Source organism: Lissotriton helveticus, chromosome 4_1 (assembly GCF_964261635.1).
Source record: "Lissotriton helveticus chromosome 4_1, aLisHel1.1, whole genome shotgun sequence".
Taxonomy (NCBI): domain Eukaryota; kingdom Metazoa; phylum Chordata; class Amphibia; order Caudata; family Salamandridae; genus Lissotriton; species Lissotriton helveticus.
In genome coordinates, this window is record NC_136063.1 from 2,125,451,592 (window position 1) to 2,125,468,787 (window position 17,196).

Here is a 17,196-nt window from a genome sequence, read left to right on the forward strand (position 1 = left end):
TCCAAACAGCTAATCCCTGGGCAAGTCCTGAAAGGTGAAGAGAAAACGAAAGCCGCGCGCACCCCTTGGACGCGGAAGTGGTGCGTGCAGCTCTGAGGTGAAGAACAAGTTACTTACCTTCGGTAACGCTTTTTCTGGTAGATACTATATCTGCCTGTGGATTCCTCACCTTGTGAATATCCCCTTGCGTCAGCAACATTCGGAAATTCTTTTTGTAGCTTCGCGCCGACGTGGATCCGGACGTCACAGAGGCACGGCACCGCACGCGACCTCGCTGACGTCACCGGCGCCTATAACAGGCCCACGCCGGCGTGATGACATCAGTTCCGCCCTTTTTTCCGTGCCATCGAGGCACACGGACGGACCGATGATAGTAGAAGTACACACAGTATACATAGTACAGAAACCAAGGTAACACACACAGTGTGAAGCAAATGCAATAACAACATTTGAAATGAACATTTCCATGACAATAAAATAACACATCATAGAAACTCTGGCATAGAAGAGTGGACAACGGGGAGGCGGGTGGGTCAGTGAGGAATCCACAGGCAGATATAGTATCTACCAGAAAAAGCGTTACCGAAGGTAAGTAACTTGTTCTTCTGATAGATACATCTGCCGTGTGGATTCCTCACCTTGTGAATAGAGTCCCACAGCAGTCCCCACTCCCGGAGGAGGGTGTCCACTCTGCTATACCAGGAAATCTTGGAGGACAGAGCGAGCGAAATGGCCGTCCCTCCTCACCTCGGTATCCAAGCAGTAGTGCTTCGCGAAAGTGTGGAGGGAGGCCCAAGTCGCGGCTCTGCAAATGTCCTCAACAGGTACACCTCTAGACAAAGCAGATGTTGCAGACTTTGCTCTAGTCGAATGTGCTCTAATACCCTCTGGTGGGTCCTTACCAGCCAAAGAGTAGCAGATCTTAATGCAGAGGACGATCCATCTCGACAAAGTCCTCTTATGGACCGCTCTTCCTTTCTTGCAGCCAGCAAAGCCAACGAAGAGCTGGTCGTCCACTCGACAGTCTTTTGTCCTGTCCAAGTAAAAAGACACCGCCCTCTTGGGGTCAAGACGGTGTAATCTCTCCTCCTCCTTGGAAGGGTGAGGGGGAGGATAAAAGGTAGGAAGGGTAATGGATTGACCAAGGTGGAAAGGAGTCACCACCTTAGGCAGAAAAGCAGCCCTGGTCCTAAGAACCATTCGTTCAGCATGAATGGTCAGGAATGGGGGCTTGGAACTAAGAGCTTGAAGCTCACTTACCCTCCTTGCCGAGGTGATTGCAACGAGAAAAACCGTTTTCAAAGTTAGAAGCCTCATGGGACACTTGTGAAGAGGCTCAAAGGGAGCACCCATCAAAAATGTCAAAACTAGATTCAAATCCCACTGAGGCACAACAAAGGGTGTAGGAGGGAACCTATTAGTAAGGCCCTTCAAAAACCTTAAAACAATGGGAGACTTAAAAGGAGAAGGCTGGTCAGGCATACAGATAAATGCCGACAGCGCAGACAGATAACCCTTCACCGTGGCAACAGCAAGCCCCTGCTGGGCCAGGGAAAGGGCAAACTGGAGCACATCAGATAAATGGGACCTCAAAGGGTCTATAGACTTCTCCCTGCACCAAACAACAAATTTAGACCACCTATAAGAATAGATGGACTTAGTGGAGTCACGCCTGGCTGACAAAATGACATCCACCACATCGTGAGGGAGAGAAAAAGAAATCAGGTTGCCCCGCTCAATCTCCAGGCATGAAGGTGTAAGGTCTGGAGGTGGGGGTGTAGAACCTGCCCCTCCATCTGAGAGAGGAGATCTGCCCTGTGAGGGAGACGGAGCGGCGGGTGAGAGGAGAGGTGGAGAAGGTCTGAATACCACACCCTTCTTGGCCAATCCGGGGCGATCAATATGACTTGGGCCCGGTCTTGGCGAATCTTCCTCAGAACCCGAGGAATCAAGGGTATGGGAGGAAACGCGTAAAGGAGCTGCGAGTCCCAACTCAACTGAAACGCATCTCCCAAGGCTCCTTGCATCGGATACTGGAGACTGCAGAATGACAGGCAGTGAGCATTCTCGTGAGTGGCGAACAGGTCCACCCGAGGTGTCCCCCACATCTGAAAGATGTCGTGAACCACCTCCGGGTGAAGCCTCCACTCGTAATCGGCAGAGAACTGCCGACTGAGACTGTCTGCACGAACGTTCAGAACCCCGGCCAGATGATTTGCCATCAGACAAATCTGATGGTCCTGAACCCAGGACCAGAGACGCAGAGCCTCTCTGCAGAGACACTGCGACCCCACTCCTCCCTGCTTGTTGATGTACCACATCGCGGTCGTGTTGTCCGTCAGGATCTGGACTGACTGACCGCGAAGGGAAGGGAGGAAGGCCTTGAGCGCCAAACGTATCGCCCGCAATTCTAGAAGGTTGATGTGAAGCAACCTTTCCTCTGGAGACCAAAGACCCTTGACCTCCAGGTCTCCCAGATGAGCACCCCACCCGAGAGTGGATGCATCCGTTATCACTGTGGCCATCGATGGAGGAAGTTGAAAAGGCTTTCCTTGTGACAGATTGCCTTCCACGCTCCACCAAGACAGATCCGCTGCAGCTTCTCTGGAGATCCTCACTGACTCCCCGAGATCTCCGTTGTGCTGATACCACTGCCTGCGGAGGCACCACTGGAGTGCCCTCATGTGCCAGCGTGCATGGTTGACCAACAGAATGCATGAAGCCATCAGACCGAGTAGGCGAAGGACCTTCAGGACTGGAACGACCGCTCCATTGTAAAATAAAGGAATCATCTCCCGTATGTCGCGAACTCTTTGAGGGGGAGGGAATGCACGACATACGGTTGTGTCCAGTACCGCACCTATGAACAGGTTGCGCTGTGAGGGCACCAGGTGAGACTTGGGTACATTTATCGAAAAACCCAACCTGTGCAACAACTGAGTTGTCTCTTGCAGATGATGGAGCACCTTCTCTGGCGACTCCGCTTTGATCAGCCAGTCGTCTAGATACGGAAATACATGAATCCCCGTTCTCCTGAGATGAGCTGCCACCACTGCCATCACCTTGGTGAAGACTCGAGGTGCAGTAGTAAGGCCAAACGGAAGGACCACAAACTGGTAATGCTGTGACCCAACCGTGAAACGGAGATACTTTCTGTGAGACTTCAAGATGGGAATATGAAAATACGCATCTTGCAAGTCGATCGACACCATCCAGTCCTCTTCCAACAGCGCCTGAAGAACCTGTGCAAGAGTGAGCATTTTGAACTTTTCCTGCTTCAGGTAAAGGTTCAAAATCCTGAGGTCCAGGATTGGCCGAAGTCTGCCATCTTTCTTGGGGATCAGGAAATACCGGGAGTAGCACCCCTGACCCCTTTCCTGCTCTGGAACCACCTCTATTGCACCCTTTCGAAATAATGCCAGGACTTCTTCCTGCAAGAGAAGCAGGTGGTCTTCCGAACAATAACCCTGGCAAGGAGGGTAATTGGGAGGGAATTCCTGGAAAGGAAGAGCATACCCATTCTCTACAAGATTGAGAACCCAAAGATCCGATGTTATAAATTCCCAATCTTGTAGAAAATGAGTAAGCCGACCCCCTACTGGGCCCACATGATCCGGAATGGCGGATCTAGGGCTGCTTTGCTGCGTTGGCCGGGGGTTGGGAAGGAGAGGAGGAGGAGGAGGAGGAGGAAGCTTGACGACCTCTAGGACGGGGTCTTTGTCTGCCTCTGTACGACTTGTACAGCGTGTTCTGCTGCTGCTGAGGCTGCTGCTGCTGGAATGATCTGTAAGATCGAAAGGAAGATCGGCCAAATCCTCTGAAGCGTCTTCCGGTAGTACCCCTGGATTGAAGGCCTAAAGATTTTGCAGTGGCCCTACTGTCCTTAAAACGCTCCAAGGCAGTATCAGCTTGTTTTCCAAACAGACCTGAACCATCAAAGGGTAAGTCCATTAAAGCAGACTGGACATCAGCAGAAAACTCTGAAGATTTGAGCCAAGCAGCTCTCCTAGTAGCCACAGAGGAACCCATGACTCTTGCCACCGAGTCTGCAGTGTCCAAACCACTCTGGATGACCTGTCTCGCAGCTGCTTGGGTGTCCGAGATTACTTCTTGAAAATCCTTCCTGTCATCCTCAGGAACCTTTGGAATAAGTTGTTTGACAGAGTCCATCAAAGCATGGATATATCTCCCCATCAAACACGTAGCATTGGTTGATTTCAATGCCATGCTGGCTGATGAAAAAACCTTTTTTGCATTTTGGTCCTGTTTCCTGGATTCCTTGTCTCCAGGAACCTGTGGAAATGCCCCAGCAGATTTTTTAGAACAGGCAGCCTGCACTACCAAACTCTCAGGAAGAGGATGCGTTGTTAAAAATGCAGGATCATCCGGTGCAGCTCTATACCTTCTCGCCACCGTTCTAGAAACCGCTGGAGCAGACAAGGGTTTCTTCCAGACCTCATAGACCGGTTCAGACAACGCCTCGTTGAATGTTAACATAGGCTCGATCACAGATGAGGGAGAATGAAGTACCTCAGTTAAAATATTGGGTTTATAATCAGCTGTAGGCAGAGTTATGTTTAGTAAACTCGCTGCCTTCTTAATCACAGTGTGGTAAGGCACCACATCCTTAGATGGAGCATTCGATACAGAAGCCAACTCCCATTCAGGTGACAGTTCAAGACCACTGGCTTCACATAAGTCATCAAAGGGATCCTCAGAATCCTGTAACTCTCCTTCCTCAGTATCAGGATACCCATATTTCTCCTCTTCCAAAAGTCTCTGGGCCTTTCTCCGAGACCTTTCTTTCACAATCGAAGTCAAAGGATTCGGAATCGACTCCGACGGGGTCGCTGCCGGCATCGAACCCGACGTCGGACGAGGCTTCTCGACACAAGGTCGGACAGAATCTTGCCTCGGAGTCACGGGTATCGGCGTCGATGGGATCGGCGTCGATGGAGCCGGCGTCGTGCGCTTCGGCGTCGACGACACCGGTGGTGTCGGAAAATGCCAATGCGGCGGTAGGGCCGGCATAAAGGGCATGAAGGGTGCAGGGGCATAAGCCTGCGGAACCCCTAGGTTAAAGGCCATAGGACCCGTGGGACCAACAGGTGCACCAGACGGGAACATTGCCCTTGAATATACACCATACATGGCGTTCAGGAACTGGGAAGGATCCTGACCTGGAGTCGGAAACTCAGGATACGGACCTCTCGGTTGTTCCCGGGGAGGCGGAGTCGATACGACGTCGACCTCTTCTTCGGGTGCCGGAACCGGAGTCGATGAACCATCGGGTGCCGGAACTTCGGCTCCACTAGCCCCCTGCTCCTCACCTTCATCCTCCTGACCAGAAGGATTGGATGGAATCGGAGAATGGATCTGTTCCTGAGGTTCGGGTGAAACCGGATGCACAGTCTCTTCATGTTCCGACTCCGAAACCTCCACTTCTTTACTCACGAGCTTGATCTGGGACTTCGGTTTTGAGCTAGAGTCCTTCCCAGAGTGATGACGTGACTCATGGGACTTCCTTCTGTGTTTCTTCTTCGAGGACTTCGAAGCGTGAGCTGACGATGACTCCGAGTGTGACCTCGAACGAGACCTCGACCGGCGAGATCGAGATTTTGATGACTTCTTAGCTTTTTTGCTTTTGAGTTTCGCCATAAGGAGCTTTGTCTCCCTCTCTCTTAAGGCTTTTGGAGTCATCTTTTTGCAGCAGGAACAGTCCTCGACATCATGGTCGGAGCTCAAACACCATACACAACATTCGTGGGGGTCGGTGATTGACATGGTCTTGCCACATTCACCGCAGGCTTTAAATCCCGTTTTCTTCGCCGACATCTCGAAGAGAATGAAGAAAGACACAAATACGAAGAAAATAGTAACAAAGTTACTGTAAGCTACTACACGATCCCTGAAAATCGTAGCGTCGACGACGCGGAAAAAAGGGAACTGATGTCATCACGCCGGCGTGGGCCTGTTATAGGCGCCGGTGACGTCAGCGAGGTCGCGTGCGGTGCCGTGCCTCTGTGACGTCCGGATCCACGTCGGCGCGAAGCTACAAAAAGAATTTCCGAATGTTGCTGACGCAAGGGGATATTCACAAGGTGAGGAATCCACACGGCAGATGTATCTATCAGAAAGAGTCAGCTGAAAGACTGCAGCGTGTAGCACTTCCGCGTGCGGGGTGCGCATGGTACCTGAGCACCTTTAATCGGTGCGGAGCGGGTCACAGGTGAAGCGGGACCGGGCGCAGCGAGGGACAGGGTGCTGCGAGGGACAGGGTTATGGCGCAGTGTGCCAACTTCCTAAGGAACAGCTTCAGGCGCAGGTCCAGTGCGGGCAGAGGTGAGTGCGTACAGCAGGTGCCGGGGTTGGACAAACCGGGACACGGAGGATTTCAGCTGCCGCTAGCCCCTTAGTTCTTTGATATCCGTGTTGTCCCTTGACCATTTTAACTGGAGTGTAGATGTTGCGCTAATCTGGTATAACGCAATAGCAGTTATTTTACAGTGCCTTTCCTTCCGATGTAGAGCCGAAACCGCTCTCATGCTGTACTGTGTCCTTTACCAAGTTTGCCGACTCTGAGCGCTTCTATTGGAATGTGCACAGCTTCTCAACTATCATAGTATGTACTGTCCACTTAAGATGCGTGCTCTTTTAACATGTTATGTGCTTGTCCACTCAGTTGCGTTACCAAATGACTCGGTGTCACCGCGATAAAACCTTTCATTTCATTATGAATTCTTTTATGTGTTTTTCCTCAATTGTGTTGAACTAGGACTGCAAGGGCCAGAGTGGACTTGATTATTAAATGAAAACACAGGCCTGAAAAGTTATTGGAATGCATGCCACGTAGCCAGCCGTTAAAATGACACCTGTTTTCCAAAAGTACAATAGGTACGTCTGTGAGCACTATAACTCGTTTGATTCCTGACCAATGTAATTAATTGTGCAACTTGTGAAAAAAACAGTAAAATCGCATAATTCTAGTGGCTGCATGCTGCCTAGAGACCACTGGACTGACTGAATGCTTTTAGTTTGCATTGTGCGCAACAGTGATGTATTTGTTTACCAATAAAAGATCTTCTTCAAGGGGGCGCCGCTTTGCAAGTAGGATCTGCAGGGGCTATGTTTGACTGTATTACTGTGGCATCCTCCTGGAGCTCGAAGAGGTGTTATCCAGAGCTTGATAATAAACTACAACTTGAAACCAAGCTTTGGCCATGGTACTGCTTCTCTAAATTACTTTTCATGGCATGCCATGGATATTACACTGACGAGCCACAAACAACGAAACAAGTCTGGGAACATCTTGAACAGTTGTCTCTTCCCATCTGGCTTACGGGAGCACTACGCTGAAGCTAATAATTATTTGGGGGTACAGGGGTGGTCGTCGACTATTCGTTATAGCTTAAAAATGGTAAAATAATGGGTGACATTTTCAGCCTGTACTTAGTTTTTTTTTTTAGCTAACATCACTGGGCATGCTGGAACTTGTAGGCTCATATGTAGACCTGTAAAGCGAAACTGTAAATCCATAAATGCAGAAATTTGCTTGCTGAAAAATCAGGAATGGCTAAAGGTATTACGTGGTAGCCTTATTCAGCAGCTAGTCAGTTGCTACAGTGCTGAATTCCGATTCATGTGCACAGTGCAGATCAGTTGCTGTTCTGATGGTATAGGTACCAATGCCAGGTGGATAGAATCCACACGTTAGCTGTCATGTTCCACTTGTGCCTCAGAGAGCGAGGATTTTTCTTGAGGCAATTTTAGTGGTAGAGAGCGATTGATTTTCTTAACAACGTGATTATTCTTGCCACTTGTTTTTTAAGCAACCAGCCTGAAGAGAACATGAAGATGGGAGAAGGTATGAGAGGGATTATAGAAAAAGACAGAAAGTTAACCCCCCAGCTAAACAAACAGAGCATAACCAACAGGCTGATTAATGAATAAGGCTAGATAAGTCCGCTACAAACACTAACAAAAACCCAGTTGGATTACTATTTTTTTTTCTACACCACTGGACTGCTGAGAGCTCCAATGAGGACAATGGAGTGTCTAAAGGGTGAACAGTGGCTGGTATAGGCCTATTACTCCAATATTCCACTGTTTGTCATTTTGTTTCCCCCTTGTCATTTAGAATATCCTACACTCGGTGGGTGGAATGTTCTAACAGCATTATAAACCTTCTGCGTTAGGCTACACCAGTTATAAAAACCCTTTTTGTTCATACTTTGCATCTCCTAAAATGCCTAAAAAGATTCCATGCTGGCATTCTGACCCCAGATTTACTAGAAAGACAGCACAGTGTATGTGCAGTCATTTTTTCTCTGCTACTTTCGACGTTTTGCAGACTGTGCCTGTGGTGCTGCGCTGTAAAGTGCAGTCAGATGTACTGTCACTACAAGTTGGCTGGTCTTAAGTGCTGTTTGAATAAGGCTGGGTTTTATACGAGAGCCGACCATTGAAACAATGACCCCTTTGCTTCCGTACCCCTTACCCCCTGCTATCACTGCTATCGGTCACAATGCTCTTATCCCAGAAACCCTGTCCCTTTGAATGCACAACCCGGCTTGGCTACCTGCTCAGTCGCCTTCACCACTCACACAAGAATTTGAGTCCAACTGTGAATGCTTGTTCCACTCCTTGGGTGCTCTCAGGGCATACTCTCTGTTCCCTTTTACCTCTGACACCACTAAATCCCATAGCTAGCCAAGGCCCACATGCCAGGAAACATTGAAGCCCTTGGTTTTTGTATCCTAAGGGAATGAACACTGGGCTTTCAGAACATTATCAATGCACTCATTCGGGTCCCAGGGAGAGCCTCGTTTACCAGTATTCACTACAGTTCATCGGTCGGAGTTCTGACAATCCCCAGTTTACAAAGGCCATGCCTGTGCATGAGTCCCAGGGACGAACATCCTCCAGGTTTTCTGGCGGGCTCTGACTAGCTTATATTTTTTAACAAACATGAACACTCTAGGTGCTTGTCCTAAGGTCTAGCTTTCGACCTTAGGACAAGGACTGTGTAAGGAAATAGACCACTTAGCTGATAATTGTTCTGAGGAAATAACCATAGAGGCTCAACAGAAAAACTTGGAGGCGTTTGAAACTTGTCTGAATGTATCCAGCTTTTCCAAGTTGTAGGAAATGTCATATCCTATACAAATCAATAAAAACAATATGTTTATTGTGATGCATTGGTTAGGAATGCATGTATGTGCGTACACCTTCATATGCAATTGCAGAAATGCAGGACTCTTGCATGACCACCTGCCTACACCACTGTTCACAATAACATCTACATGACCACTCCTGGACAGTTTGTTACCTGTGTAATAGATATAATGACAATGAACTCTATATGCAAAAATCACATGGATAGCATACAACCAGTTCAGAAAGCGCTTCAGCGCCTTCTCAGTGGTAAAAAGTCCTACTCTTGTTTCTGAACTCAACAGGAGAAAAAAAAGAATCTGAATATGGGAACCCTCCACTTGGACACAATAGGGACTACCCACCTACTGACCTACGCCCAAGGAAAGCAAACAAAAAGAAGGGAATTTCCTCCCCCAACCATGCATAATATGTTAAAGCACAGCTCCGAAAAAATGACTGCATTAAAGTACAGAAATATTGCTATATGGTGGCCCACATTTAATGGGAATATTTAGCCATTATTGTGCACAGTTTTTGTATTCTAGCATGTCAATAACCTATTTAAAATGAGTTATCGTGCGTTGACCTAGATATAGAGCAACAGAAGTAATATATCTTTGGTCAAAATTAAATTACTTAATCGGATCTGGTCAGAAATGCTACTCTAGAACTGCAGGATTTGAGCAAAAGACACGGTCAATTCACCCCAAAGAGCAATGGATGAAGGGTCGCTGATTTACGATAGATTCCAGCGTGCACATGGACATTCAGTATCTGCTGCAGGAAAAAAAAAATCATACTGGAGATTTAAATTAAATATGTGTTATCAATATAGCATGCTAAATACCAGAGTTGTGAACTGGGTTAAAAAAGTATTATTGAAGGAAAATTAAGGAACAAAAGACATGATTGATCAATTGTTCACAGTGCACATTGTATTTCTCCACTTCTTAAAACAAATTTAATTAACAACAAGCCAAGAGAGACTATATCCATTTTAAGTCTGGCTTGTCAAAGCAGTTTTCTCCAACACGTATAACAAAATCTTCAAAATATACAGAGGCTCCATCCAGAGAATACATATTACGTTATTGGCTGCTTGGTGCAACATTCTACACCCCATGGAGTGCTTGCATTAAAATGAAAGAGGGACTATTTTACATGTGAAAAATACATGCAATTATCACACATTCAGGTATTTATCTCCAAACAAGCTTTGCACAGGTCTATATTAGCATGCTTTACCAAATGAAAGCCAGTCCTATCGGCTTTTTGTCGGGGTTTGTTTATTTACTGAAAACCTATTCATTTAATGAACAGTCCAACAATAAACAAGTTAAGATAACGTGAAATATTTTAGACAGAAGAAAACTAATTGGAAGAGGTCTCTTAATCTTCAAGCTATATCCAAGTAATACGTTTAATATTTCTGATTTAAGTAAATAGGGTGGGAACAGCAGCACACACTGATGAATGCCAACTTAAAAGCAAACAACCAGAGCAAATATGTATAATTAACACAAATAATATGCTCGTACAGTCACCACCGCCCTCGCGCAACTGCAATCCAGACGAATGGGAATACTTGTACAACAAAGGAATTCATAACACAGGAGTGCCCGAAGCGACTGACACCCAGCAGCTCCTCCAGAAAGACCACATTCCACTCTCTTATATTCCAAGACGACAAAGGAATGAGGGCAGGGAGTGGACGTCTCGTAAACAAGAACAAACAAGAACAAACTGAAACACCTTGCAGGCGGGCAGATATTTACACCATCCTGATGCATGTACATGGGAACAGGATCTCAGGGCCAGACACCTGCCAGAGCGCTCGCTCGGCCATTCTGGACAGCATCACTTTCCCTGCACTCTGCTCGGACAGATGGCATGCCACCTACAACATCCTTCCGCACACTAGTCACCATCCGGTATTTCATTCGCCTTTAATGGCTCATTAGCAGATTTGGCCTTAACGGCACATTAGCAGAGTTTTACTTTCCATAATTGCTTGAGAATACTCATAGTCCAGATGGAATGAGCATTTACAAGAAAGTGATAGTACTTGCCTGAAAAGCTATGTTAAAAAGTGAAAGCTTGTGTGCGTCCTAACTAATTACAGGTGAAACAGCCTAGCACTGCATTAGTATGGTGTTTGAAGGAAGCACTCTGCTAAGTAACAGTATAGTTGTCATGGCTGCCAGCAAAAAGGTTTCCAGGGCTGGCCAGGTATTGCACATATAGATTCACAGGGCGGTAACACAGGGATGAGGATGTGAGGGAGTCGGTCCCAGAAGGAAGAGGGGCTGATGGACTAAGAGCATTAGAGTTACTACGACGAGTAACCTGTACTTACACTTGCATCCACTTGCCCCTTCCTTTATACTCCAGGGACAATTCTCCTCGGGTTGGCAGTTTTGTGAATGATGTATGGTTCAGGGCAGTAATGTTCCTCTTTATGCACTGCAAACTAAGCATTGGCTGCAGAGATAACAACCACTAGTATTTAAAGGATGTTCCACAGCCCACACAGCTGGAGCAGTCTCGGTCTTAAGAGCTTGAGTATATATGCTGTCAAGGATCCCGTAGACCGTCTTCCAGTAAATTAAAACAAAGGAACAGTCCATTTCCTCGGTCAGAAACCAGCTACTAATTCAGTCACTCTCAGACTGTATCTTTGCCACTGACCCTGTCCACTTTCTTTTGACTAGGTTTGCGCTAAACAAATACCATATAAAAACAGAGAATATATAATATTCCACAAAAAGTTCCGCAGACAATGTGTGTTCTAAGCGTAGCTTCTCAATGTAAGACCACCAAGGCTATGAAATAATTAGTCTGTGGAGCAGAAGAATTTCATACCACCAAGGAAAGTATCCAGAAGGCCTTTGTCCATCTAGAACACAAAGCATTCTTTCAAGTTCCAAATGAGGATCTGGTAAAAAAATGTTGGAACTAAAATTTGATAATTTAGGAGGAGTGTCTCACCATTAAGGCTCCCAGTTTTACGTTTGTACAGATTTTAACAGATAAATACAGACAGAAAATAATGTGTTAAAAATATATATATATATATATATATATATATATATATATATATATATATATATATATATATATATATATATATATATATATATATATATATATATATATATATAAATGTAGTTTCCCAACTTCATTTATAAGCAAAACACAAAATAAATATGGATAAATATAGGTAAAATGGGAAAAAAGGGATATGGATAAATACCAATGGCCAAAAAATAAATACCATTAAACCGGGAGCCCTTCTCACAATACCCCATAAGAATGATGTATAGTGATGAAATGGCCTTAGTGTAAAACAGATTTGAAATCTCATGTTCACTGATAGATAAAGAGGAGGCGGGATTCGTCTCTGTATCTGTGATGGTCTGTATATAAATCACTGCCAGTGAGAATGAATTGACACGTACAAGACTCCAATGAAAATGTGTTCCATAGTTTGGGAACTAAGAATTGTTTTTCATAAAGATGAATTATGTGCATGTAGAACTGATGAGATTCTATTGTTCAATCACGTAAACGCATGGGACGTTTTCTGATACAAATGTATTTAGTATGTATATATGGAGACCTATATGCAATGCTGATTTTTCTGAATTTTTTAATGAATTAATGGAAATACAAAATTGTGTTGAAAAAACAAAAGTCTAGTCCAGTGAAGTAGGTGGACTTTATTACTGGTTCACTGGTATTGGGGTTGGTGGCGAAATGATTGTGTAAACGATTTACTACAAGGATGACAGATGCGCTTTAAGCAATTTGAAAAGCTGCCTGAAGATATTTAGCGATATATGATAGGGCATATATCCTGATTTATTGAGGGCTTTGTACTCAGTGGGAAAAGGATTAAGGGAAGTTTGCTATTAGATATAAGTGGTGATCCAGAATCTCTGTTCAATGGCTCTTCATTTCATGACATAACAGGGAAAAGGCCCGCTTGTGTCTCAGAGTTCAGGAAATATCTTTATAAACCCACTTAATCTAAGCAAGTTAATCGACAAAAATGTGCTGGGTCTAAACTTCTAAAGGTTCATGTTAAAAAGAAGACCAGTCACTTTATGCAGCCTAGTGAGCTTCAGGATGAAAGTTAGGCCCTTCTACTCCACAGGGACAATTACCACACCTTGGTAAACACTTGTGTGGTAGAGTTTAACTTCAAGCTAATCATCTGCACAGCAAGAATACTGGAGTAAAAACCGGGATCCATCAACCTAACTATGTTGCCAAACTCTAGCAGTTTCTCCACTTCTCATATTTTGAAAGAGAAGTCTGGGTGTCCCTGAAGAGGGGAAATACAAGGTGATGGGAGAAGGTGGACAAATAGTCACATCCCGTACCATTATTGGAAAGGAAGTGGCAACAGGATTGTGGTGGTGGCCTGGACTCTTGGCAATAAGTGAGGTTCTTCCTGCATGCCAGCATGATGGCTCAGTGAATTACAGGCTCATCGCTGACATCTGCTGTGACTTAAAGGTTCTTGGCAAGGTCTTTAAATTCGATAGTAACCTCCGTTAATTATAGCACTTACAGCCTGCAAAAAAGTTGAATAAACAGCTAAACAAGTTTTTAATACATCTGCAGGTTCTACTTTGCATGTACACTACCATTCCTGAAAAAAGTGGCAAACCTCAATAAACTGCTTTTCCCAGAGAGCCAATGCGATTTACGTCCTGGTCACGAAGGGATGCAAATGATTCTCCATTTGCTTATCCAGAGGGTTATAGATACAACGCATGTGCATGTTTCCGGCCACCGCCCTACGAAGAGCTAGATTTGGAACCCAGTTCCAAGGAAAGTCCCCTGAACAGTGATGGAAGAATTCTGCTTAGATAACTTTCAAACTGGTATCTCGGTTGTTTTGAGCAAAGACTAAATAAAAGTTGGAGCTCTGGCTTCAGTCTTGACCAATAGGTATAAAAGAAATGAAGTGAGGCCGCACACAAGAATGAGACCTGGCCCTCTCGTCTAAAAATATGGAAAGCTGTGCAAGAATTTCCAGTACTTTCGCCATTTGCCAAAAGATTTTCAAAAGAGGGGAAATGCCAAAAAGTCAGATGGCAGGGGCATAACCATACCAGGGCAGTCAGAAGCATGTCCAGTGACGTTTAGGTAACAGCTGTAAGATCTTATAGTACGCAGCTCTAGTCAAAGATGGATGCTGACCACATGGCAACTGCTGCAGGCACAAATCCCTGTGATTGTGTGTTAAGCTACTAAATGGCTTCAGAATGGATATCACAGCCATACAGCGAAATGATACATACGTGACTATGAACAACCCAGGACAAATGTAATGGAAGGTGCGAAAATGTTGGCTCTTAAGCGATGTACTGCACTCTGAAGTGGTTTCTCTTAAACAAACTGGCCTTCAGATAACCGCCCTAGGCTCTCTACTTATATCAAGGTGTCACAGCTAATTGGAGGGACCCACATGCAAGGATTTAACTGTTGTCATGGGTTATGGCCCTAGGTCCGTCTTGCACTAATGTGCCTCTATCTTAAAGCTCCGATACTACTGTGTTATACTATTCTATAAAACCCAGCCCATTTAAAAAGTAATCCTCCATCCTTGCTGTGATATTATGAAGCAATTCCTAAATTTATGACACAACTGTTTTCCGAGTACCGAAGTATGAAGGAAGGACAAGGTGTCATGCTTTTGTCAAGATCACAAGTTCACAGATTGCAGACTAAACTTGTTCCTTTAGGGATAATGTCACAAAGCCTTTCCCGCTAAATATTAATGTTTATATAGTGCTTATTGCTAAGTGTTGGAGTGTTTACATTTTCCACAAGTCAAATGTGCTAATGAATGATTAGATAAATTCCCAAAGACGAGTTCTGGGCGGTCTAAAAAAAAAGAAAATAAATTTTAAAAAAAAATCAGTCCCTAATTTTCAGAGGCATTACAAACCTGATGTCTTGATAAAATTCCCTTTAAAAAAGGAAGCTAAACATGCTTCCAAAATTCACCAGCCCTAACTGCTATTTAGGTTTCACATTCGTAACTTCTACACAGGTGAGCACTATGATCCCCCGCAAGCACCACCACATAGAATACTCACTCTGGGCCATTAGCTGGTTGATGGTCTTCCTGTTGTCCTCGGAGCCCTCAAACTCTTTGGCTGCCAACTGCTTGTTTGCCGTCTCCAGTCGCTCTGCACAAATATGAGTGTGAGATACCCATTAATGTTGAACGAAGTCTGTCACGTAAGCTATAATGAACTTGAGATCTCTCAGTCAAGTGACTTTTATCGAAACAAACACAAACAAAATATAAAAAAACACACAGAAAGCCATACAACAAGAGAATTGCTCCTTCAGCTACTTCCAAATAACAACATCCAGCCCTCCAAGGCCTTATTTCAAGATTTTGTAGGAACACAACACTGAAGGTAAAAAGAGGGATACTAACTTAGCCAAGACCGAGTTATCACAAGTCTACGCTGTCCCGGTTGAATCCTTTCACATCCAATGCATGGGCATAATTCTAAGTCAGAAGGAGCCAGGCGCAAGTCTGGCCTGAGACAGATTTTCAGGAGGGCTGACAACCAGTGGTGCACATAGCTTGCGTAATTGCCAATGACCAATAAGCCCACAATAGAGACAAGCTGTCAGTTGAGCGGGATACCAAAGGAGACAGGTACCAAAAAAGCTATGAAGAGGAAGTAAAGGGAGACAGTGTTGCAGAATCATTGGGTCAACCAGGTCCTAATTTTACAGATGTTTACTTTCCAGAGCAATAGACATTACCCCATTGGAAATCTAAAGACATTTCTAGGGACCATGTCCAACTGTAGTGTAGGATTATTTACACAGCACTTTCCATATCCTTTGCGGGGACCGAAGTACCTGACTGTAGACTTAGTAGCAATAGGTACTGTCCAACAATGAACTCTGAAAACCCTCTTCATTTACTAAACAGTACCTGGTTTAACCCCTTCCACGCTCATGACGAGCTGGGCTCGTCATGCAGTAGCCTCCTCGCACGCTCATGACGAGCCCAGCTCGTCATGAACCTATGAGGATCACGAAATCCCAGCACAGCAGGGGAATTCCCATAGCATCCAAGAGGTTAAAGTATTCCCGCAATGGGATTATGCAGTTACTGTGGTTTCTACTCTGGATTCAGCTCGAATGTGGAACAGTTAAAAGGGGGGGGGGGGAGTTCTTTCTCGACAAGAACCTTACAACTCCAGAGGACATGAAGCAGAAATGAGAGTGCAAATTGTATCATGTGATTCTGAGGTGTGACGCGGAAGAATGCTACCAACACAGCTATCCATGTCTTTGTCTCCTGATGAAATTCCAAAGCTTGTTTTCACACATGTGGGGTCCAACACAAACTATGACCCACCCAAGTGTGTATTAAAATGCGCTTCTAAATGTTAAGAAGACTTCAACCCATTTCAGAAATAAGGAGTGTCCTAGATTCTGGAATACCAGCCTTTCTACTTTCAAACAGCTTTCTAACCACAGCCAAAACACAGCAAGGCTCTCTAGCAGCACTGGCATTTTCAAACAACAATAAGCCGTTCAAATACCAGAAGCTCTTTTGTTTAGGGTCATCTTAACCAATTGCCATCCCGATTGATATCCACTACCTTAGAGAAATGCCTTTTTTTACCACAACCAGTAGATCATGAGATATGAGCCCCAGTGTTGACCCTGATCACAATCAATTTGTTTCTATAACCTGGGGACCATCATTTTCTGACTACTTGGAACTGGAATAAATTGGCTTATATTGTTTCCATATCAAAGCTTGGGCAGAAACTACTGAGAGAAAATTAGCATAGAATCCAAAGTGAACCAAAATAAACTGACTCTTCTTGCGCCATTAGAACTTGGGTTCCCGTGTCAGTGACAGACTGTAGCCCACTGTCTCCCGAACAGCAACAAAAATATTATCGGCTGCATCCTGGCTAAGGGAGACTCCCCTTTTTCTGTCACCAACAATGTCTTCTCTGGGTATCGCCCCACAGCCATAAT

At 45.1% G+C, this 17,196-nt stretch overlaps 1 protein-coding gene across 5 annotated transcripts in view; it reads right to left on the bottom strand.

Moving 5' to 3' along the window:
• Positions 1–17,196, bottom strand: part of AMOT (angiomotin) — a 240,684-nt gene that overhangs the window by 110,608 nt on the left and 112,880 nt on the right. For all 5 annotated transcript variants that reach the window (XM_078688817.1, XM_078688819.1, XM_078688818.1 and 2 more), the window contains one exon: positions 15,270–15,362. In XM_078688817.1, coding sequence (XP_078544943.1) covers positions 15,270–15,362 — 93 coding nt within the window. The remainder of the gene's footprint in view (positions 1–15,269; positions 15,363–17,196) is intronic.